General features: G+C 37.5%; 1 protein-coding gene across 1 annotated transcript; it reads left to right on the top strand.

Annotated features, from left to right (window-relative positions):
* The first annotated feature begins 4,230 nt into the window (after positions 1-4,230).
* Positions 4,231-23,944, top strand: LOC101467286 (integrin alpha-M). The gene is made up of 30 exons (XM_014407304.3): positions 4,231-4,344; positions 7,311-7,413; positions 7,576-7,679; positions 8,034-8,104; positions 8,505-8,619; positions 10,449-10,576; positions 10,698-10,843; positions 11,257-11,407; positions 12,192-12,336; positions 12,917-12,990; positions 13,160-13,280; positions 14,044-14,183; positions 14,296-14,436; positions 14,545-14,757; positions 14,882-15,015; positions 15,660-15,802; positions 15,904-16,058; positions 16,140-16,265; positions 20,877-20,950; positions 21,119-21,260; positions 21,350-21,448; positions 21,550-21,629; positions 21,701-21,787; positions 21,904-21,973; positions 22,556-22,654; positions 22,787-22,867; positions 22,975-23,085; positions 23,223-23,336; positions 23,412-23,522; positions 23,701-23,944. The coding sequence occupies exons 1-30, from the start codon at positions 4,308-4,310 to the stop codon at positions 23,800-23,802; spliced, it is 3,417 nt and encodes a 1,138-aa protein (XP_014262790.3). The 5' UTR covers positions 4,231-4,307; the 3' UTR covers positions 23,803-23,944.
* Positions 23,945-25,916: the final 1,972 nt, after the last annotated feature.

Here is a 25,916-nt window from a genome sequence, read left to right as displayed (position 1 = left end):
TAAAGAGAATTGGTCCTAGCACTGAACCCTGTGGAACTCCATAATTAACCTCAGTGTGTGAAGAGGACTCTCCATTTACATGCACAAATTGGAGTCTATTAGATAGATATGATACAAACCACTGCAGTGCAGTACCTGTAATACCTACAGCATGTTCTAATCGCTCTAATAGGATATTATGGTCAACAGTATCGAATGCTGCACTAAGGTCTAGCAGGACAAGCACAGAGATGAGTCCACTGTCAGAGGCCATAAGAAGATCATAAAACTCTTGCACCAATTTTGAACATAACAATGAAGCTGAAAAAATGTAGTTGTTCACCAGCATCGCAATTCCATTACTTTTTATCATACCTTGGTGTGGTTTGCAGAGTGCTTCAGAAAGATGAGGAAATCTGTTTCTTGCACCCATCCTGATTTATTTCCACTACCAGTACTTCCTACTGGTCCATCTCTGACACAGTGGTCTGCATAATGTATGTGTGGGAACACAAACAGTGGAGGAATTGTGTTGCCAATGGCATTAACCACATATACAAAAGTGACCAGTGAACCTCTCTCTGCTGATGTCGTTGCCCCAACTTGTTTAATATAAGTTAAAGTAATAGTGTGGTAAGTTGTAACATCTGCATTATTGTTACAACTAACCCAGACTGTTGCTGTTACAACTGACCCAGACTCCTATAGCCATGAACTAGCTAACATTACAGCCAACGGCTAAAACATAAGCAGTAAAGACTTACACAGAATATATCCCCATAGACATACAAATAACACAATTTAAGTTTGATGAGTTTAACTGCAAAGCAGATAATGCTATTAGAAATTGAAATAAAGTAGAAAAACTTACTTTTTGGCATACAAATTACTTTTTTTCGTGTTAAATTGTCTGTGTTTGACAAAATGTGCTGATTTTTCACATGTGATAGCAGAACTGAATTGGGCATGCACAGGATGAGTCACATCATTTGAAACTTAGCCCTGATTGGAGAAATTGGAAGTGTTACAACTGACCCACGTTACAACTATCCCTGGTCTCCCCTAAATCGGTTTGGCTGAGATTAAAGTTATTAGATTAGATTAAATTAAATTAAACTTTATTAATCCCTCGGGAGGGTTTCTCCGGGGTTTTCACACAGCTGAATAAACATTAAACAGAAAACTAATTAAACAATGTGTGAGACGGTCGAGAGTTTACGCCAGCGCCCTGTTATATTTTAGATAGCAAGGAGCAGACGGCAGTTTCACTCCACCGAGGGAGCCTGTGACGTACTGCCCAGCTTTCTTTAAGCCGCGATGGCCGGGTCCTCAGGTGGAAGCAGCCTCTGAATTTGGACACCCCCGCTGTTTCCGGGCCGGCCAATAATAACGGTGACATTTAACGTATTTTATCTGATAAAGAAACACTGTAAAATGTATTTATCACCCCAAAACAGCCCTTTTGAATGTCTCCCTAATTCTGAGGTCTCAAGGTTGGCAAGTATGGCCACAACACCTCATTTTTTTGCCACATGTATCGCAAACCACGTCTCAGCTGTTTGTGGAGGTAAAATACGTCCGCACAATTACGCTCAGCCATTGTCGTGAGTGCGCACGCCAAGGGGCTGCAAGACATTTATACAGCCGTATTTCGAACATGACTATGAAATGCGGAAGAGGAAGTAGTTCCTTTGAATGTAGACAATCCGAATGTTATAGTTTCTTTCCACTGTGTTCCTGTTAATGATAAACTACAAATTTACCCTAAATTACTAAAATATCAATATTTTAATGTGAGAATCGTTTCTAGAATATAAATGACTGGTATCGGAGGAATCGATATTTCAGGATCGATCCGCACATTACTGGAAACCAAGGTAAAGAATATAGAATGAGACCATTGTGAGCTCGCTTCCTGGATCCTGTTAATATTCTTGCCGTAGCATTTTGTATGATAATCTAGATTTTTTTTGTTTAATAATCTGAGCCATTAAATAAGGTATTAGATTAATCTAATAATGACAAAAAGGCATGAATAATTTTCTCCATTTCTCCTAAAGAGACAATATGTCGCAATTTAGAAATGTCCCTTAAATTAAAAAACAGGAACGAAAAGTAGATGCTACATGAGTATAAGAGGTTAGCATTTGAACCATTTAAGAGCCAAATTTTAGACTATAAATCAGGAAGAGCTATGATCATGGTGCTAGTTTTGTTTGCATTTAGGACATGTGTCAGGTCTGTCATAAAAGCAGAATCCAAACCCAGGACTTCAAAAATAAAAGGTTTCAAATGAGAGACATGTAAAGAGTTATGAATTTTCAAGTTTCGAGGCAGGTTTAAATGGACCGACGTAAAGCCACGTCTCCTTGTCTGATCATTTCTTTCCTGTTTACAGGTTCGTATCATGCCCGAAATAGAATATAACAGCAATTACATCCATTATATAGCATAGATTAACCATGATGGTTGGAAACTGAAAGCGCACAACGTTGTGTAGTACAATAAATTAGACTTTTGTAAGTATTTGTTTCCAGCTTTAGCAGCATGCTACGGTTAGCATGTTAGTTTGGGTCACACACCTCCTATGCTCTGTGATGTTAGTGATCGGCTCCACCGTTATTGTGTATTGTTTTAGTCTCTTGTTTTCTGCCATAAAGTGTTTCCGTGAATTCAGTGCACATGTCAAGATGGTGCTGATTATGCCATTCTTTCAAACTATTTGAGATTTATAGATTTGTCTTGTTGGAATTCATTTTTAACAAAGTCTTTTCAAGAATATTGGTCATGTTTATGACGTTGGAATGTGTTCCCTTGGCAGTGCCAGGATTGTGAGTGATTGCTGAAAATGTTGAAATGTATTCACTCACTTTTTATTATTATTTGTAAATATGTGTGCAAATGGTTGGTTTTTTGTACTGTTTTCATCAATAAATCTCAGCAACAAAGGACATACACCCATGTGTGTTGATTTCTCCCTAAGATGGCAAACTGAAACACTCCAAGTTGGTGACTTTTGGAGATTTATTTCCCTGGATGATTGAGAATGCTTCAAGATGAAACACAAAAGGAAGTAAGTTCACAGCTTTTAGCAGCTCCCCCACCCCCTCAATCACACACCCCCACTCCCCTCCCTCCAGAATTCCCAGGTAACAACCTAATATACATATGAATGACTAGCCAATTTAGCTTCCACTTGGCTGAAGCTAAAGCTTAGCTAAAAGCCTACCAGCCATTTGGCTGCTCTCCGGCTTTTAAAGGTTGAAAGGTAGAAGCCTGGCAGTGCTAGTTTAATCAGTCTGTGTTTATCAGGTTACACATTCGTATCGTCAGGTTTTACTACACATTACATCGCTTTCAGTTTCTCTCATTCAAATAGCTTATGAAACAAAACACACATTTAAAAACATGTGAAATGTTGCACCTTGGATATGCTCAGAGCATCACGTGTAAGTTTGTGGTGTCAAAAATATACTTTAACACTGGTGGGGAGTTCGCATTAGGGGAGAGTGACTTCTTGTAGACTTCCTCATACAGCAAGAATCAGCTGGTTAGTCATCTACCAGTGAGGCGAGGCTCTAAAATGAACTATTTTTAGATGTTCAAAGTGATGCTAAGTACTGAAAATGTATTCACTTTATGTGCATATCAGGATAATGTGCTCACAAAAGATCCACACTGTTCAAGATTAGGATTATTAGGGTATGAAGAGTCAACCACACACATGAAGTAGGAACATAATAAATCCAGGCCTCTATGTCGCTTGCAAAACTGCCACGATACCAAATTTTCTCACTCATAGATGTTTAGAGGAAGTCGCATGAAAAGCAGAAACTGAATTTTTATTTTTAGATTTCTTTTTCTTAATTACAATTAAAAAATTGCTTTTAAATTTGATTAAGACCAACTTTTTACCAAAAAAAATATTTTCACACCAGCAAATAACAAACTGATAGAACCTTAGATTGAGGGTTTTTGTTTTGCTATTTCTTATCTTCATATTCATAATCACAGGGATTTTATCTTGTGGCTCAGAAACTAATAAACTATCCAATGTGTTTACTGTAAGTGTCAGTATTGTTTACTTAAAAAATAAGTGTTTGATTCACATTAAACAACAACATCACAGTGTAGTTTGGCATCAAACAGACAGTGCTGTCACTATTGTAGCTCCTCCCACATAACCAACCGTTCCTCTAAATAAAACTCTTACCCTTGAGGAACTCTCTTATGATTTCTGCATTTTGATTTCATCTCCTCCTCTGAAACTTTCAAGAGAAGTAACATTGAACTCCTGTGTTGTTTACATTTTCCATGTGAGTGACAGAATGGACTGGATAGTTAGTGCTACGCTATTCTTGTCAGGTAAGACAAGCTTGCGCATTTTGTGTTTGTTTTTTATTCATTAATAATAAATGTCTGAAAACAGTAAAAATATGTAAGTACGTTTTTCTACTAAATACACACAGCACAGTGACAAAGTGTCTTTAAAAAATATCTTTCTTGTGGAATTAAAAACAAGTAGACACTACAGATTAGCAAGGGAAAGCAAATCATTTATAAATACCTTTGTAATGGCAATTTCCTTATTTGCATTTTTCTCCTTTATCTCTGCAATCAACTCAGTTAACTTCTGACTGCATCAATAGTTTAATTACTAAAATGTTTATGAGTTTATTTCCTGAATAGTCAAACAAAACAAAAGTAAATTCTTACTTACAACCCAAAACCAACTGTAGAACTGGACATAAAATCCAATATACTTATTACTTCTTGTGTATATATCCATTTTCCATGACCATGTCCCTCAGTGGCAAAGCTCAGCGAGCCCCAGATACAGATCCAGCCGTGTAGGCACACACCCACACACACACACTTGCACACACACCCAAGCCATTCACTTACTTGCTCACACATATCCACCCATTAACAACACAAGCAGTGAACCAGATGCGAGCTCGTGATCTGTTTTGGGAAGGACTTAGTCCTAACACATGCATTCGGAGAGCTGTATAGATCCAATCTATGAAGAATGTGCCAAAAATCTAAATTTGTATAGAGCGGCTAAAAAATTTTTAGAGTTTACCCGGTCAAAGACTTTCTCTGTAGCTAAAAAGACAACTGCGGTTTCTAATTTATTGATGGAGCAATAATCTATTATATTTATATTATATTTATTAGTCTGTGTGTTTTTTTTAGTGTTGGAGTGTTTACCCTGTTTGATCAGGATGTATTATGGATCAAGTGATTTTATTCTAATCTTCTGACAAGGACTTTGCAGAGTATTTTAAGGTTAACATTTATGACTGTAATTGGGCGGTATGTTTGGAGATTACTCTGAATCTGAGTTACCATATACCAAAAAAAAAAGTAGGTGCTATCATAGGCCAAAGTTCTTTGTAACCCTCAGCTGGAAACCCATCTGGATCTGTGGCTGTGCCAGAGAGACTGGCACTGGTGCATAATCTCTGATAGTGATATAATGAAGCTGCTAACTAAAAACTAGTCCAAGCAAGAGTGTGAGTACTGGAGTACTGGTTATAAGAAGGTGTAATCCCTGAGAGTGGGGTAATGTTAATGCCAAGCATTGCAAAGACCAAAATCACTCATCTATTGTTTAAGAATGTCTGTGGACTGCTCATTCCTTTGACTCACTGCTGTACTGAGCCTTTAATTACTAGAAACATTTGATTCCTAGATACTGGCAATACATAAATACTGAGCCTGGATCTAAGTGGATCTAAGTTTTACAAATCTACCTTCTGGATCTGTAATAACAGTTGCTAACAGTAAGTTTATTCTTCTGCTTATTAGTATGGCTACACCTCTGGTTTTTGAGTTGTAACAAAATGAAAATGTGTGAGGAAAATGTGGATAAGTGTGTGCACAGATGTTTCGGACCAATGAGTCCACAATGTAGAAAGACAATGTTTGCCATTTAACGGGTTAGAAAGCTTAAGCCTCTTTTACTTCAAACCAACTTCCCATAGATGCCATGCGACAAATCTCAGTGTGGTCATGTATAACCTATCCTAGTACTAACTAGGATCAGTACAGCCATTGTGTGGTGTTTTAGTCATGATAAAGCTGCCCTTTGACATACAGCTTATTGACCACGATGACAGCCTGGGAGCCTCCTTGAATGAGCCTTTTTTAGACAGAGAACAGGAACTTGCATCACTCCAGCATTTCCTTTGGAAACTGCAAACATTCAAGTCTGTTCCTCTCAGCTCCTAGCTGCGGCTTTTTACCAGTGTTTGAATTTGTCCACAAAAGATCGGGATCTGCATCCATCTGCTCATTTACCTTCAAAACAATGAGCACGGTGTATGCTGATGTTTTTAACTACATCCACCCAGAGTTTCAGATAAGTCTGGATATCATGACTCACTGTTGTTTCTGGATCCTCTTCTGCCATCTCTGGTATTCCTGAAAACACCAAGCTATCCATCATGCTGTGAGCCTGCAGCTCAATAATAGTGTCTTTGATCTTTCAGTTTTCTCGGGTCATTCCTTCTCGATGGATTTCACCAACTCTCTGAGGATGGTGTTTACAGCAGCAAGTGTTTGCAGCCAGCAGCTGCTGTCTGAATTCCACTGACTCATTCAGCACTTGAAAGTCTTTTTGAAGGATTACCAAAAGGGCTAGCCGTGAATCACAGCTGCAGAGTTTTGTGCTTATTGACTTCAAAATGCCCACCATGTCACCGGTCTGTGGAGAGACCGGCTACAGGGAATCTTCATGGATGGTGCTGGTTTGCTGCTTGAGCAAGTCAGTGCGTTTGGGTTCCTGATAACAATGCGCTGAAACGCTCATAAATATAAGTCTGAACTGTCCAGATGTAATTTGCAGTCTTCCAGAGTGCTGAAGTTGATTAAAATATAGTTATAATTCTCATTTTTTATGACTTTTAAAGCTTTCTAGGTGTAAACTGGCAGAGAAAATTAGTGGAACGTTTGCAATTAGCAATTTAGCTCAGCTGCACACGCTCAGTGCTGCTGAGATTCTTGTTGGGTCTTGCATGACTACAGCATAGCCCTTTGACTTTGTTACGTATGGATGTTGTGGTATGAAATTTTCACTGTATGGTAATCAAATCAAAAAACGTTTAAACTTTCACAATGAAATCTAATAACTTCCAAGCAAGTAACTGCTTTGAGCACAATATTCTGAGCTTTTTAGTCGCTAGTGCTAATGAAAGGTTAAAAAAAAAACCACAGCCTACTTTTCTTAATGTGATTTGTAATTACAGGCGCTATAACCACATTTTCATTCTTATGAAGGCTTTAAATAAAACTTCTGATATTCTTCTTTCTTCTTAAATTTTCAGTGTTTAGTGCAACACTTTGTTTCAATATTGAGCCCGTGGCTTGGAGAGCCCTGAGGAGCTCTGCTGCTGGTTTTGGTTACCAGGTGGTTCAAAGACAATCAGAGTAAGTGAACATTGGTTTCCATCTGTGTGTTTAAGATTATTGCTATTTATGTATTGATTTTGAACTACCATCTCTGTTATGCACCAGAGCAAAAAATAAATATATAAAACACTTGTAGTTTTGTAGTTTAACTTACATCATTGACTGAATTTATTTCCTCAGTCTGCTGGTCAGTGCTCCACTTGAACAGTATTCACAAAATGAAAGAGGGAGAATATATAGGTGCACCACATCTTCCCAAACCTGCCAAGATATCCAATTTGAAGGTAGGTAACTGGTAACAGTAAATATTTTGCTGTCAAAGAAATTTTGCACAAATCCAGGCACAGGAACTCGTTAAACCGGTTCATAGAGTACATATATCCAGGTATCTTAGTAGGTACCTTTCACTCTTCAAAAACAATATTGATTTACCAGTTAATAAAATTAAATAAGCAAAGAAAAAAAATCATTAAGGTTTTTCTTTTCTATTGTTTTCAACATTTTAAAATTACATAATAGTGAAATTTTATTCTGTTTTTCTTTCAATTTGTTACCTTCACCCTTGTGCTCTTACTTTTAAAGTGTATTTTATGTTTTGTTTAAAAAAAACAATAAAAAATGTAATGTTTTCACTACAGCACCAGGTTTCGCAGTCAACATGTCGCTTGGTTTGACAATGAAAAGCGATCAAAGAGCACAAAACACTGTGGTGAGTTACTGAACTGCAGACATTACCAGTGCTTTGTTACATTCTCTAAGGATCAAAATCTTCTGTCCTCTGTGTGTCAGATGTTTTGTTATAATCTCAAAATGCATGAAGGTCAATTCATAATGTACTTAATAAGTTGTGAAGGCTCTAAAGTGCTGTAAAAATGAAAAAATTAAAATCATGTTTTAAAATGCTCAAATTTGTCCCTTAACATAGAAATTATTAATCATATCAAGGTAAAAAAATTGCACGACTTCTTTAAAAGACTAAAGTTGGTTTTTTTTGTTTTTTTTAAATCACCATTTCTGAGCAGCCATATAAGAATTTGTTTTTTGTCAAATTGATTGATCTCAAACAATAAACCATTGTTTAATCACATCTTGGCTTTGTCTCCTCTCAGGTGTGTGGTCCAACCATTGCAAAGGACTGCAAAAGCATCACCATGTACAACGGGGTGTGCTTTCAGTTGGACCGTTACAATAGGCTTGGACCACCCGTACCTTCTTCTATTCAAGGTAACAGTAAAAGGAGTTTGGCAAAGAGACACTCTTTAACACATACTCTCTTATACATGTCAGCATAAATTAAGGCTGATCAGAAAAAGCAGTGGAGCAAATAAAAAAAAATTTTTTTGGAAGATGAGATTGCTGCAAAGGTAGAAGTGACACCAGGCTACATGTATGACTTGTATGATTTGGTGTAAAAAAAAAAAGAGATGACAGTCAAGGCCAAATATGAAGCCACACCCCTAAAAAATTTGCAAGAGAAAAACCCATATCAAGTTTAGATATTGCTTAGAAATCATTTCCTTCTCTTTTTTTAAAATTATTTTTTTTGAAAAGGGATTGTTACAGTAAAGTGAATTAATATTATTTAGTCAAAAGGAAAAAAAAAGACTTTTTCTTAGTCCTTTTGTTTTACATTCACATAACAAAAAGTGAACTCGGTGGCTTGACAGTGTATACATAATGCAACATATTTAACTTATTTACTTAAAGTACATTTAATACATATTATGAAGTAGAGGGTTGACCTGGCATTATACAATACATGGGAGATACACCAATTCAGGGCTGATGTTACCTAAATTCAGGGCGGATGGGGGACACAAAGCTAATCCATTTATTCCATATTTTGTAGAATTTATCTTTTTGAATTTTTAAGGAGAATGTCAATTTTTCCATGTTAAATATTTCAAAAACCACATTAAACCAATCCTCAAGTGTTGGAGGAGTTGGATTTAGCCAATTTTTCGTTACTGATTTTTTGCTGGCCACTCATAGTGCTTGTAAGAGCTTTGTGTCCCATCCCCAGACCCATGTACAAATTTACAAATTACAAGTTTTATCTTAAAGACCTCGCACAGAGTTTAATGAATTGCCTTGATGTGCCTTTTCTGATCCATATCTTCTCCAGCTTCTTGCTTTCATTTTCGTTGGTCTCTCCAAGATAGTGAACTTGTTGAGTACCAATGAAAATTACAAATCCTCTCCCAGTTCTTGTTTGTTATACCCATCCCTGATTCCAATTCCCATTTGGTCTTAATGTTTTGAGTAGTATCCTTCCTTGCCCGAAGAAGCACATTATATAGTTTGGAGATTGCCTTTCTCAGAGAAACAACATATGTTAATTTAACTATCTTAAAAATTCCTGACTCAACCGAGTTTGGGTTTGGGATATTGCAATATTGGTTAAAATAATCCCGCATTTGAAGAAACCTGAAGAAATCTACTTGTCTTAGGACATTTCTTATTTGTAAAGACTGAAAACTCTGTAGTGTCCCTTTATGTGTGGAGAAATGTTGTTTGCCCACTCTCTATCCAAGACTGAAATCTTTTATCACTTTCATTTGGTTTAAAATCTGTATCGTATGCACACCATCTAAATTCTTTTAGTATCCGTTCACTAGAAACATCACAAATTAGGTTTGTAATTATTTTCCTTTTTGAATGCATACTTTAGAGAGTCTATTTAGAGTTAAAGTTGAATCTTTTACATCAACTTTATTAAGAATTTACATTAAAGAGAAGCTTGTCTAAATGAGGTATTTATGGTAACCCCCACCCACAAAGTCCCAAGTCTTGTACTGCATTCAACCACTTCAAGCAACTTCTCCTTTTAATGTGTGCCTTCCTCTTCTTTGTTATTTATTTTTGTTGTCTTAGTATTTATATGTCCTGCACAGTTGGTGTGAGCAGCCATAGTTTCATTGTACATGTACAATGTGCAACAAAGGGTTATTCTTTTCTATTCGATTCTATTGTTTATATAATATGAGTGTGAGGAAAATGTTAAAATTAACCCTTTAAAATGTATTTCATTCTGAAATTAATCTCTTTGATAGGGTGCCCACTGCAAACAGACATTGCCTTTCTGTTGGATGGTTCAGGCAGCGTGTCTCAGCCTGATTTTCAAACAATGAAGAGATTTGTGAAAGAGATAATTCAATCATTTCTCTCAAGTGAAACACAGGTAAGCAGCTGTTGTCACTCTGTCAGTAAAATCATGGCACATATATAAAATAGTTCCATTGTTATTTCTATTAAGTCCCATAAAAATAATGTTTTACATGTTTTAATTTCTGCCTTTTCAGTTTTCTGTTTCCCAGTTCTCCACTTATCCAGAGGTTCACTTTAACTTTAAGAAATTTTCCTCATCTGGATCAGTGGAGACTGACATCAATGGAATCAGACAGCAGGGGGGATCTACTTACACAGCTAAGGCCATCACACATGTTGTGTAAGTAATACAATGATATTACTGAAGCACTGCAGTTACCTCATTGTTTGGACTTCCTGTCCAGATGACTTTTTTTCTTTGAATCTGACCACACTAATTTGACTGTGACTGCAGGAAGCCTTTTAAATGGGACACTGTACTCAGACTTGGGTTTTAAAGCATCTTCACCAGAGTCATGGCACCCAAAAAGGCTAAATTCAAATGTTTGCAGATTTAAATTTGAAAAAAACAAACAAACAAACAAACTTGTATTACATTGATTTGTACAAAAGTAAAAAAAAAAAAAAAAAGCAAAACAGAATGATGTATGCTTAAATAACAACCATGCAATTTACCTGATAGTATATCATTTACAAGATCAACTGTAAAACAAAACAATCTTTAGAAATTCGATTTTTTTTTTTATTTGACAGGAACAACGTTTTCACACCACAAAGTGGTTCCAGACCAAATGGGAAGAAGGTCTTGATAGTAATTACTGATGGACAATCTACTGACCGGTATGATCTACGAGATGCAACAAAGCGAGCAGAGAGTAAAAACATTGTTCGATTTGCTATTGGGGTAAGTACTTTCATTACTAAACTTGCAGAATGTTGCATTTTATACTAGTACTTGGTTTTGTTCACTTGTCACACTACACTCCCATTATAATGCACTATAGGGAGACAGGTCCTGAGCAACTCATTCACTACACCTTCAGAAGCTGCTTGGCCATAGAGACCCAGTCTATGAAGCTCACAATCTTTGTGCTGCATTAATGCCACAGGAGGTTAAAAGTGTTTTCAACTTTTACACTGAGTTGGCATGGCTCTAAAGCAGGGGTCCCCAATCCCAGTCCACGAGGGCCGGTGTCCCTGCAGGTTTTAGAGCTCACCCTGGGTCAACACACCTGAATCACATGATTAGTTCATTACTAGGCCTCTGGAGAACTGAAGACATGTTGAGAAGGTAATTTATCCATTTAAATCAGCTGTGATGGATCAAGGACACATCTAAAACCTGCAGGGACACCGGCCCTCGTGGACTGGGATTGGGGACCCCTGCTCTAAAGGCTTCCACTTTGAAATAATACCATTTATAGTCAATCGTGGAATATACAGGAGGGATTAAATTTCACAAACTGACTTGTTGCAGCAGTGAGATCATATTACAGTATCACACTCATATTAGCTAAGGTCTTTAAAATGACAAATTCTTTCTCAAATATTTGTTAAGGCTAAGTAATGGCTTAGTGATGTGTGTAAATTTTACTGTAAATCAGGTGAAGTATAAGGACTGTATTTTACTAAAGTGAGCAAATAATCTTGCTTAATATGAGGACTCAAACATATCTGTAAAATCATAGGTGGGCAGCGCTTTTAGGCTCCCTGATGCAAGAAAAGAACTGCGCACCATTGCATCCACTCCCTCATATGTGTTTGAAGTGGAGAACTTCGACGCACTTGAAGTAATAAGACAGAATCTGCAGGACAAAATTTTCTCCATCGAAGGTATGAACATGAATTTATTGTTTCAACTTAAAATTCCTGTAAATGTTTCAAAAATTCAAATAATTACATTATGTTAAATATTATTTTACTGCCTACCTATTCATAAGAGTTTTTTCACATCAGATGTCATTCCTAACATGATGATAATCTGTGTGTTTTACTGGAATTGAAGCAGTGAACTTTCATTTGTTGTGTAAACTGCTACACTATGAAGCAACTAAAATCACCACATTGTATCAACTTTATTATATTGTATTCATTAGAGTCACATTTTAAATTGAACATCCTGTAACTTTACATTAGAGAAATGAACAACAAATGCGGTTATAATAAACAGTAAAAATCATTTGAAATTATTTGTTATATTAATGAATGTAATAATAATGCTAAATTTGATGCTAAGCATGCTATTACTATAACGTTTTGAAAGGAAGAATCCATTTTCAGATACTTTTATAATAAACAAATTATTTGAAAATTGTACTTAGCATAATGAAGCATAGTGAGAGAATGAACCTGTATGAATGTATATGTTGTATTTTGTCTCTCTTTTACCTTCTCATTTATTTTTCTGACACAGGATCTCAAAGCAGTGGAGAATCACTGGAAATGGAAATGTCTCAAGAGGGATTCAGTGCAGTTATTGTGCCTGAGGTAATTAAAACTACCTGAAACTCACCAGACAGCCGAGTCATAGAAAGAAAGATTCACATGTGCCTTGTGGGAGTTTTTAAGTTCTAATGGCAAATACAGGTTAAACACATTCCAGATTTTAAAGGTAAAATAAATTGGTTATAAAATGTATTTCCTGTCTGCACTGTAGGGAATTCAGATGTCTATTGTTGGTGCAAACCAGTGGAAGGGAGGCTACGTGCAATACACAACAGGAGGCCAGAAGGTGAAAACATATGAAGATGTGTCTTTGGAGCCTGACAGTTATCTTGGTAAGAATATTACAGCTTTAACAATCTAACTCATACACATGTGATCATGTATATACACAGCTCTGCTCCAGTTCTTTCACCCAGAAACACTAATGAGTTTGCAAAACGGACACAATTTTGTCATGAAACTGCTGTGTCAGGCAGGAGAAAGGACCCAAATGCAGAACTCAAAACACAGGGATGAACTGAAGGAGGCTGCTTTATTGCAGTGGCAAAACTTATACAAAAAACACTTATAAAACCAAACCAAAACCCAGAAACTGGCAACTAAAAACAAAACACTGGGAAACTCAGGATTGCAATCTCTGGGAGCACAACAGGAGAAACCCACAAGCATGAGGGGACGATGCAACGCTGACTGAGAGAAACACAGGGCTACAATACATGGAGGGATAACAAGGGAATAGGACACAGGAGGACACACACCTGGGAGTAATCAAACACAACAAGACAAGGGGAAGCCAAACTAGACACACTACCATGAGACACAGATTTACAAAGTAAAGCAGGAAACATAACACATAAACGCAGGCTTAACAAAGGGATAGAGCTGACAGGGGAGACAAAGCAACCATGGAACACAGAGACAAAAACCAGAATACTAAGAGCGCTAACACCGAAACCAAAAGACTAGAAATGATAAATACTGACACAATCAAAGTTCAATAATAATGCAAAACACTGGGTCACTGACCCAGGACCATGACAAATTTAAATGGAGGCATCTTAATCTTTCTTCCCCCTTTGAATACCTAAATTCTAGGTTACTCTATGGCAGTTGCTAAAACCCAACGTGGCTCTCTGACAGTTGTTGGTGCTCCAAGATATAAACACAGAGGAGCTGTGTTTGCTGTTAACAGAGAAAACTTGAAAAACCAAAAGATTGAGTCCTTTTCGACACAGGTATGTTTTTGCAGGAAGACAAACAAAAAATAAAATTATTTTCTCGAAAATAAAAGCTGTTTCAGTTACACAGTTTTTCTAATTAATAATTTTATTGCTTTAACATTATCAGACTGGTGCATATTTCGGGGCAGAGGTGTGTACCATGGACATAAATAATGATGACATCACTGATCTAATCTTCATATCTGCCCCAATGTACATGGAGCCTGATAGAGAGGGAAGAGTTTATGTTTGCAGATTAACTGGTCCGGTAAATATATTTAGAATATTTATAATATTTTATGTCCTACAGTTAAATTAATCAGTTTATTTGCCAACTTTCTTAATGTTCATAAAATATTCACTCTCTTCCTTTTAGTTTGTGGAGTGTAATTTTGATGATCCATTAGTACTAAGAGGACGTGCAGCTGTCAAAGGAAGGTTCGGCTCTTCTCTTGCTGTGCTGCCTGATCTAAACTCAGATGGATTCAGGGATTTGGCAGTTGGAGCACCTTTGGAGAATAATGGTGAAGGCAGCATCTACATATTTAATGGCGAAGGAGGAGGAAGAATCAGTCCTACTTACTCACAGGTACATGACATCAAAGAACTCACAATGATGACTAAAATCATCTACCACGTAATTCCAATATCTATACAATCTACAGTTGGAATATATAATCTGATTAAAATATTATGTATATATATGTACACAGAGAATAACTGGCTCTGAGGTCCAGTCAGGACTGAAGTTCTTTGGCCTCACAATCAGTCAGTCATCTTTTGATCATAGTGGTGATAGACTGCCTGACTTAGCGGTGGGTTCAAAGGGTAGAGTTGTCTTACTGAGGTAAGTCAAAGATAGTGTAATCATACATTACTGTCGTTTATGATAATTCTATCATTTTTGTTGATGGTGAACCTTAATGAATTCACTAATGTATAAAAGTTTACATCAGTTTGAAATATAGAACAGGGTAAAGCATATTTATTTTTCAAAGGTCAAATTATATTAATGAAAGTTTATCATTTTCAAAACGTAACTAATGAATGGATTTCCTTTTTCTAGTTATCTTAACACTTGATTGAAAATGCTCTACTGGTTAAAGAAGCAATAAATGTGGTTGCTTAAGCATCTAGAATTATAGTCTGTGTTCAGTCTTGTTGTAACAAATGATTTCCATTCAGAAATTGAAATGCATGCATTACCCCAAAACAGAGGATTTAATAAAATAGTGTGTAGTAAAGTCATGTTAACAATATGAAATAATTATCATTTAGTAAGCCAATTGGTATGATAAAGTTACTTAACTGAAACACTATTGTTCTAGAGTTATGAAAATTCAATCAAAAAGCATTTCCTTAAATGTTCATTTAAGATTTGTTGTATAAATAATTTCAGCTTGAAAAAGGACATTTTTGGGTGACTCAAAATTCTGTAGCTTTAAGTTAAAACCCCAAATGTAATTTACATGTTTCCCCCCTACTTTCCAGATCAAGACCTATAGTAATGGTAAAAGCTGAGGTGTTATTCAGCCCAAACCAAATTCCTACTCAGAATGTAGACTGCTCAAAACCATTGGAGAACACAGCTGCAATCTGTTTTACCATGAGCAGAGTGTCTACAGTCAACACAGGTTCATCATTCACCTCACTTTTTGTAAAACAAAAAAGCCAGTGTCCATTATTTTAATGTTAATGTCTAAACATTCGTAACATGGAAATGTATTTGTTCCAGCTCAAGCAAGGATTGATTACACTTTAACACTGGATGCTTCTCGCAAATCTCCAACCAACCGGGCTTACGTCAGTGGGAAACAACAAGAGCAGTCTGGATCTGTTACTCTTGACTTACGAAACCGACAATGTTCAACTGTAAAATTCATTATCGAGGTAAAAAATAAAACATCTGAAAAAGTACTAAAACCAAGAGAGATTCAAGTCAACAAACTTAACGTTGTTCTCTTCTTGCAGGCCTGTCCAGAGGATGCTCTTAATGTACTTTCCAATGAGCTCAAATTCATATTTGATGGGTTGCCATTAAACACAAACCTCAGGCCAAGTCTTGCCCCACAGAGTCAAACAGCAACTATTTTTCCTGTAAGTAACCCAAGAAAAAAAATACCAACCAACTAAAAAACAAACCCAAAGAATATTTGACTGGATAACTGAGCCTAGTCAAAGTTAAGAAACAGTTTTAGTTTTGCACTTTCATTTTCAAATGCCTTGTATTATTGGCATGCAATTGACTTATACCTATTGGAGACACTTCTACTGAAGTAATGGAAGTAAATGGGTTATATTTACCCCAGTGGTGTACCCCTACAATACATGCAAGTTGTGCAAAGAACAGCTTTCTGTGTGCAATTTCTTTTAGTCTTTTAAAACACGTTTTTAACACAGAAGAGAACCTATATAGTTCTCAGCTGCTTCCACAGTAGTGACAAATTTCAAGTTTAAAAATAAAAAATGTCACAGACTACCCGTCTGCCTGCAGCCATTGTTTGTTGTCAGATGAGGACAGCGTCAGAAACACATGATACATCCAGTCTTTAGGCTAATCTTGCGTGCTGTTGATAGTCCATCAGTCAACTACTGAGAAAAGCGAAGTTATGACATCCAAAGAGCTGAAGTGAAACCAAGTGTTAAAAACAAAGTCAAGTGTCCATGGCAGCCACTGTGTGTACTTTGCACAATCTATTTTTGACCTTTTATGACTTTTTTTTCTCTTTTTTTGCATATTTGATCTATTCCTGGTGAACTCTACTGTTTCCCCTTTCCCTATTCTGGACCACTTGTCAACAAATCAGCATTCGACTGATGCATAGGTGATTAGGGCTGCTCAATTAATCGAATTTTAATCACGATTACGATCTGGGCTTTCAACGATCATTAAAAATGACTGAGCCGTTTATTAGCCCCTCCCTCGTGCCTTACTCTCGCGCTGCTCCGTGTGGCAAAGCGAGCGCACCTCTCTGCATTTCGAACACGTGTCACAACAATTAAGAGCAGAGGTCCCCAACCATTTTTGCGCCACGGACCGGTTTGTGCCCGACAATATTTTCACGGACCGGCCTTTAAGGTGTCGCGGATAAATACAACAAAATAAAACTAGTACCGGTACCGAAAAAAAGAAAATTTATTCATAACACACGTGAAAAGACACAGGAAAACCGAGTAAACGATAAAAACGATAACAAAATAACGCTGAAAACCGATAAAAACCCTGAAAACTATACATTTCACACCTGAGCTTCAACTCTCGCGGCCCGGTACCAAACGACTCACACACCGGTACTGGTCCGAGGCCCGGGGGTTGGGAACTGCTGATTAAGAGGACCCAAGGGAAGCTCGGAAAGCTAAGCAGAAGTTATTTGGAGAGGAGAGTGACTGCCGTTGGTTGAAAAGAGAGGTAAAAAAAAACTTCAGTGGTGTGGAAGCATTATTGGTTCGCGGAGTCAGACGTGGATCAAGTAGACATAGTGTGTAAACTTTGCTACGGTGTCGTAGCTGCACCACAGAGCAACACTGCAAAGTTCACTAAACATAGATGTTTACATTTTTCATTTACTTTTTATATTGCAAACATTTGCACTGTTATCAGTTTTTTTCACACTATTTTATGACAATCTTTAAAGTCATTATTCAATACATTGTTATTGTTAAATAAATATCGTCAAATAATCGAGATCTCAATTTCAGTGAAAATAATCGTGATTATCATTTTTGCCATAATCGAGCAGCCCTATAGGTGATTTTGTCTAGCGATATGCAGTTGGGATTGTGGAGGGCTGCACAGGAGCACATTTGCAGTGGTTGAAAACCAGCAAAGTGGTATACTGACTTGCAAACTGCCAAAACGTCTGATACTGTTTTTGGAGTCTGCATAAGGAGTTAAAAGTATGTCTTGGACACTTGCTTGCATGTGCTTCACTCTCTTTGTGGTTGCATTATGTCCTCCAGACCTTTTTTTTTTTTTTTCAGTTGAAAGGTGACGGGGCTCTTCCACTTATTGGTCATGTTAAAGATCTCAGCATTTCTTCCTAATGGATGTGGCAACTGTCTCCGTTTGACTTACAAAAATTGCCTAGTTGGAAGGAAGAATATCTACTTGGTACCAGATCAGATGTGTTTTTTTTTTTTTTTTTTTTTCTTTTTTTTTAAATGACATCAGAAACAGCAGTATGCGACATTACGTGATGGCAGAGCTTCAGTTCATCCTTTGTCATTTTTTTATTTTTTATTTTTTTATTTATTTATTTTTTTTTTATTTTTTATTTTTAATAAATAGGACAGGGGGAATGAATGAGAGAAAGAGGGGGAGAGAAAGAAAGAAAACCAAAGGGGAGAAGAGACGGTGAGAAGGGGGGGGGAAGAGAGAGAAAAAAAAAAAAGAACTCCTGGGTCACCTGTATGGAGAAAAAAAAACAAACAAACAAAAAAAAAACAAACAGAGGAGACAGCAAACAACAAAGAGCAACATAATAATAGAGAAAACAAAGCACCATCACAATAAACTAGCTAGTCATAGATATCAATATTTACTAAATAATAAACGATATTGTGCAGCACGCAAGATAGACAGCGCACAGTGTGCTTTGAGGTAGCAGCCAAGAAAGCTGTAGTCCGCGTCTGTGAATACCCATGTGTGCATACCTGTGTGGATCAGCATGCTTGCATTCCAAGGGTTTCTCCATGTAATGATCTGCTAGGGAGTGTGGGGGGGCCACAGTCCCGTCCTCCAGGGTGTGAAGCGGGTATGGAGGAGATCAAAACTCCAGACATCCAGAGGCCCCCAGAACACAAGAGACCATGGAAGACCAACAGAGGGGCAGCCGCGCCACTGTTCCAGTAAGAGCTGAGGAGAGTCCCAGATGAGAGCTCGCCCAGCAGCCGCGGAGCAGAAGTCAGGGGGAGTTGCAGTGACGCGCCCGTGAGCTCCGCCGGCCCCCAGCTGTGCCTGAGTGACCGAGCCCCAGGCCGAGAGGCCGGGGGCACCCCACCTCCAAAGGGGCCCGAGCGAGCCCCAGGCCCCAGGCCCCGACAAGCGGCCGCCAAGGATCAGATCAGATGTGTTGAGCGGCTCCTTGGCTCCATAGTCACCGTTGCAGATGAGAAACTAACTTCAGCCTTCCCATGCCTGGATGTAGCTGCCACCTGGCATTTCACCTTTTGAACAAGCTGGGAACTAAGCCAAATGCCTAGGCTAGCTCCATGTCTTGCCAGAAAATCTGAGCCTAATTCTCTATCCTGAATAAGGATGATTTCCACGCTGCTGGTGATAACTACAATCATACTCCATCTGTGGGGTGCCGAATCAGAATCCTTTAATAAACAGACTAAAAAATGATGTGGTCACAGTTGGTGCAAGACAGTAAGTGGCCTTCTGTAGTTGCCTCCATCTGGCAGGTGTCCATCTCCCTTCTTGACCAACTTTTCTGGGACCAACCTCATCACTGTGGCCAAGTAGCATTCAATTCACCCCCTGCCCTAGTGATGCTCTTCCCAGTGTTAGGGTGGTCTGCATGCCACCCACCCAGTCATCCAAACTCTGGTTCACTCTAGCTCTATCTAGTTGAAGAGCTACTGTTGTTCAAGAGACACCCACTAAGTGAACAATTTTATTACCTTCCATAAAATAACAGATCTCTTTAGAAAAGATCAAATTTGTCTAAATATGAAACTATGGCAGAAATATTTTGTTTTTGGTCCAAAAGGTCAGAAAAAAAATTCTGTTCATATCAATACTATTTTTTGGAAACACATCTGGAATCTGGGCATAATTTTTGTGTTCTCAGTTTTGATAAGAATATTAATAAGGCCACAGTGACACGGTTTTGTAAACGGACTCAGGCGCAGACCAGGAGACCTTTGCAGAAACTGATAGTGCGTTTATTTACAGTGGTGTCACCGGGTGATTATATATATACAAGGTGCTCGGGGAAGGGGTCCGGGGCTCCAGGGGGGAAGGGTCCAAAACCACACTCTGCTCTTTCATCCAACAATCCCACTCTTTTCCCACTCCAGTCACTCTTCTCGCTCACTCGGGGGTACAGGGACGGGTCCGGGGGGAATCTACGCACACAAACAGAAAATCCAATTAGCACTAGATCACAAGGAAACTCACAGACTTAGGCAGATTGCTGAAGCACTAACGCAGGTGACTCAATGTTCCAGCGACGAGTAGTGTAGGTCTGCCATCTTAAAAAGCCCTTCTGATTGTGGTAACCAGCGCCAGGTGTGATGATGAGCACAGGTGTGTGGGCCAGGGGTGGAGCCCACAGTGAGCACCGGGGAAAGAGAGAGAGAGAGAGAGAGAGAGAGCACAAGAACACATGTTGCCTAACACGGAATCAGCTGGTGAGGCACGGGGACCGTGACACACATATAGTTCTTTTTTTAATCACTTAAAGATATTTATCAAAAATTAAATAATTCTCAGCTAAAACTGACTCAGAGAAATTAGTCTCTGCTTAAGCAGGTAAGACTAGGGATGATATTTTATTTACAGGATTTTCCAGATAATCCGTATTATTACGTCAACTTTTTCGGAATATATCAGCCACAGACCTTACATGTACATGTAAATTTGAACATATTAACCTTGTACTGAAGTCACTTAATTGGCTCCCAGTTCAGTTTAAAATCTACTAGTTCATAAAGCAAATAATATATACTTTATTTACGTTTCCATATTGCTCTCTTTCACAGTTAGGGTTTGAGATCAACTGTGGTACTGACAACAGATGTGTTGATGACCTTAAAGTGGATTTCGGCTTCACCAGGTGAGGCTTGCTTGTGTGAGCACAGTTATTGTTGCCATATTGTTTGAACTGAAAAATAACATGGTTTATCAGAGCTCAAAGTACATTATATTTGATGCACTGTGGCATTAGTATGACTGTAGCCTTGTTTCCTCTCTCTTTTTCTCAACTTTCTCCATGTGCTACCAGATCCTCAGTGGTTAAAGTGGGCATTGATGAATTTCTGCATGTCACAGTCACAGTGGAGAACAGAGGAGAAAACTCCTACAACAGTCGTGTTATTCTCACGTACCCAGCTGGACTGTCCTACAGGAAGTTCACGAGTCAGCAGGTAAGGCACCAGGATCACGTCTGTATCGGTTCATCACTGATCTGTTGTTGTTCAAATGCATCCAGGAATCATTTTGTTTTTTAATAAAGGGAAGAATTGAGTGCAACTCCTTGGACAGTGAAGATGATTTATCCCGGGGATGGACACACTGCACTATTGACAAGCCAATTTTCAAGAGCAAAACTAAGGTGTTTTTTTGTAAATAACATTTTTTTTATCAATTTTTTTTTCTGAATTTTGCACAATTTAAAGGCAAAGAGAAGTCACTCATCTTTCTCATTCAATTAAGGCTTCCTTCATTGTCTCCTATGGGATTGACACCAACAGTCAATTTGAGAAGGAGATCTTTATCACTGCAAATGCCACCAGGTAATGTTCCTTCCTCATTTAAGTAACAGCCCCATGTATACATTACAAATATGTTCACTTCTCTCTTTCAGTGGAAATCAGGAGCATGCCCCTACAAGTGAACTTTACAAAAGGAAATCAATTAATGTAAAATACAGCATTTTTATGACATTTGCGAGGTATGTGTTGTTTTGTTTGTAACTAAAGAAAGAATTACATGTAGTAAGTAACAAATAAGTATGTAATAACAAGTATTATATATATTTTAAACATTAAATATACATTATCTGTTTAGCTCACTAAGCTACAACAATTTCACATTTGGGAAGAATGATTTGAAGAAACCAGTCCAACAATCAGTTAAGGTACATTTAAACTTCTACAGTGGTGTGAAAAAGTTTTTGCCTCTTTCCAGAGTTACTGTTTTTTTTTTGTATATGTCTGTCACACTTAAATGTTTATCAGATAATCCAAAAAAATGTTGTTATTAGACCAAGATAATAGAAAAAGACATTTATGTTAATTTTATAACACAAGTTAACTGTGGTGTATCACATTTTTGGAAAGTTGTACAATTCCTCTAGCCACACCCAGGCCTGATTACTGCAAGGCCTGATTACTGTGGTTTTAATTCTCAAAAACCCTCCATTGTGTCTGAATTACAACAATTCTGCAACAATGAATGGGCCCATGTAGGTTTGGATATTTTTTCCTCTCAAACATAAACACCTTCATTTAGAAACTGCCTTTTGTATTTACTTGTTATTTTTGTCTAATATTTAACGTTGTTTGATGGTCTAAAACATTTAGGTGTGACAAACATACAAAAAAAAAAATAGGAATTCACTTTTTCCCAACACTGTATCTATATTTTTCCATTGTATGAGTCCATTGTATCATTTAGACCTAAATTTAATGGTTGATTGTCCTTTTCTTTACTTGTTTAGGTTTCAAACTATATCAGAGCGCTTAATTTCATTGTGGTGATCAAAGTTCCAGTGAAACTTGGTGAAAAAGACATTTGGGTGGATTTGAGCAGTCTACAGGTATTACATTTGTCAGAAGTCTTAGTTTTTGACTCCACAAATGGCTTAAATTTTGATATGGATGGATGGATGTGGTGAAATTAGAACTAATAAAACTATCAAACTGTTTTTTATTTGATAAATCAAACACAGATTTCAGATTGTCAGAGAGGAAATGATGAAGAACCAAGTGTCAGAGATTTTGTTCCAAAAATACAAAAGAATAAAGTGGTGGTAAGTATGCCTTGGTACTTAACTGTTCATATTTACCCTAATTGTAGATTTAAAAAGAAATCACATTACACGGTATCACAGCTTATGTTGCATTTTCTCACCCTCAGGACTGCTCTGTAGCCAGGTGCAGAGTGTTCAAGTGCAACTCATTCTTGAAAAGACTGCAGAGTAGGACATACGAAATCTCTGCCAACATTAGTTCACAATGGATAGAGCAGGTAGTTGAAGGGAAGTTTGTGTTGTCTCATTAAGATTTGTTCCTGAGTATGTACTAATAACTTTTTTTAAGATAAGTATGTTTCCTATTAAATCAAAAAACACCCAATTTTGGCTCATTGTGTTCCATTTTTCTTAGATTGGACTGCAATCTACCAAATTCCTCTTGACCAGTACAGCCACTGTGGAGTATGACCAAAGCCAATACATCTACTTTTCAACAGTGTCTAACAACAATCCTCCTGTTCACAAGGTGATTACATATTTTTTTTCTCTTGTCTGAGTTGTAAAAGATCTTGAATATAATCCATATTCTATTATCTCTCAGCTTGAAGCAGTGGTTGAAGTATATTCTGAGGCAAATTTCACCAAAGAGATCATTGGAGGATGTCTGGGAGGGTTGGCTTTTCTGGCTTTACTCACTGCTGGTCTGTATAAGGTAAAATACACTTTTTAGACTTTTTTTCAATTACTTGCACAGCTTTAAAGTTTTTAGATAACATGTTCAGTTAAAAATAGTTTAAAGGTTAGTATATTCACTCATATAGCTTTGTTTTTTTCACTAATCTTTTTAATGGATGACTGGTGCATTTTTATGTTTTTCCTTGCAATTCTAGGCTGGATTTTTTGAGAGTAAGTACAAGCAGATGATAAATGACAATGCAGAGGACGGTCCAGATCCAGGGACTGATGGAAGTCCATCCCCGGCAGAAAAATAAAGATCACATTTGTAGTTGCATGTTTAAACTATATGAAAGCTATAGATCCTCCTTATAATTTTAGAAGTCAACATTTTGTGTAAAAATGTCAATGCTACCACATTGGATTAATTAAACCAAAAACAGCTTGCTATATCTGACATCATTCTTTCACCCACTCATTCAACACTTTACACTTTACTATACAATGAATATTTCTGAGTTTGAATTGCAAACATTGTACAGTGAATTAGAATTTTTGTGCTTAGTGCAGTGCGATACATGCAAATTCTTGTTAGTTTTTGTAGTTTTGTGCTGATAGTTTTGGCGCAACTGTCTCTTTAGCACCACCAATAGGTGATTTTGTGAATAGTTTTGACACATAGTGACACTGCAGGAAGTGGAAAGAAGTAGGAATTTTTAAGGAAGCTACACATGACTGCAACCAATCCACATGCATCAGCCATTAATCCTTAGACCTTTCTGGCATCATCTGTATGTATATTGTTTATATGATCAAAAACGAAAATAATCCCAATACAGTGTCATGTACTGTTTAAAACATAGTGCTGTCAGTATTGTAGCTCGGTGTACACAGGGCTTCCTCTAAATCACTGACGTAACTCTGAACAGTCACCCTGTAACTTCTGCATTTTGGTTTTCAACTCTGACTTTGTCAGCAGAATCAATACGTCACTCATTTCTCAAACTACTTTCATGGATGTAACACAATGGACTGTTTAGTGTGATGCATGCACAATCATTCTTGTAACAACATCCTAAAAAGTTGATTCTGTTCATCTGTTTGCAGTGTTTTTAGTGGAAGAAACATTCATAAACTCATCTAAGTGAGTTTTTCAGTCTCAGCTGTCTGCAGATTTCAACAACCTTATAAATTAGGGGTGTCAAACATAAGGCCTTGGGACTAGTGTTGGCCTGACAAAGACTTTAATCCTGCCCACTGGACACCTTGAAAAAGAGGGCATACATTTTAGACTTTTAACTGTATATATCTATTTTATAAGTGTTAAAGATTTTCCTACAGATAAACACACACACACACACAACCTGCAAATATCAGCAAGACCTATTTAGAGACAGGACTCAAAAAGTTCAAAGCAGTTGGAAGGACCAGTCTCCACAGGGCTTTTGCTTAGACCCAGACTCATGTCAATATTATCCCAGAGTCCACACCAGAGTCACACACCACTCAACAGCTCGCAATTTCCAAATCCTGTGCACATGGACAGACTGATGAACATAACTTTACAACAAATCCAAACAATAACCAAAGTAGGAGTAGCACTTCACTAGCTGCTTTCAAGGCACCAAGCCATCATAAGCTGATGCACTGCTGCATCCTTTCAAAGCTGCCCAAACGATCTCATCAGAGCGAGTGTGTGATTGCCAAAAGGTATGTGATCCTGAAGGAACATAGGCCAACGCGCGTGCACACACACACACACACACACACACACACACACACACACACACACATAGGGAAAATGGAGAATGGAGGCACAGACTTGAAACCAAAAACAGAGAGACAAGGACACAAGAAGAAAACATCAAACAACATAACATAATATAAACATGATATGATATACTGAAGAAGATATTAGAGAAAACAGAAAAACTCACACACGGGGAAATCAAAAAAACTAATAGAATAGAAACAAGCCCACTTTTCAGTATTAAAACAGCAATGAGTTAATACGATTCAAAAACTATTCATACTAAATAACAGTAATCAAATACAAGGGGTCTAGAGAAAAAAGTAAGAACAAAAAGTGAACATTTTCTGTGAATTAACAAAACCTATGTTAACTTGATTTAATTACCTGGAAAATTTTCCCATGATTAAATTGTGTTCAACAGATTATTGTTTTGAATGAGACCATGTCATCTAGCTATATTTTTGTTATATTACTACTACTACTGTTACTTGTGAGTACAAATGGTTGTCTGTCTCTCTGTGTTAGTCCTATGACAGACTGGTGATGTGTACCCCACCTCTCGCCCTACGGCAGCTGAAATATGCTCAAAACAGGAAATGGACACCATGACATCTTCTTCTGACAAATGTGTTCCAAGTCAGGACACTCAACATACTTGAAATAATAAAGCACTCTTTT

The sequence above is a fragment of the Maylandia zebra genome, linkage group LG8 (genome assembly GCF_041146795.1).
Source record: "Maylandia zebra isolate NMK-2024a linkage group LG8, Mzebra_GT3a, whole genome shotgun sequence".
Classification (NCBI taxonomy): domain Eukaryota; kingdom Metazoa; phylum Chordata; class Actinopteri; order Cichliformes; family Cichlidae; genus Maylandia; species Maylandia zebra.
This window is presented reverse-complemented; position numbering and strand designations above follow the sequence as displayed.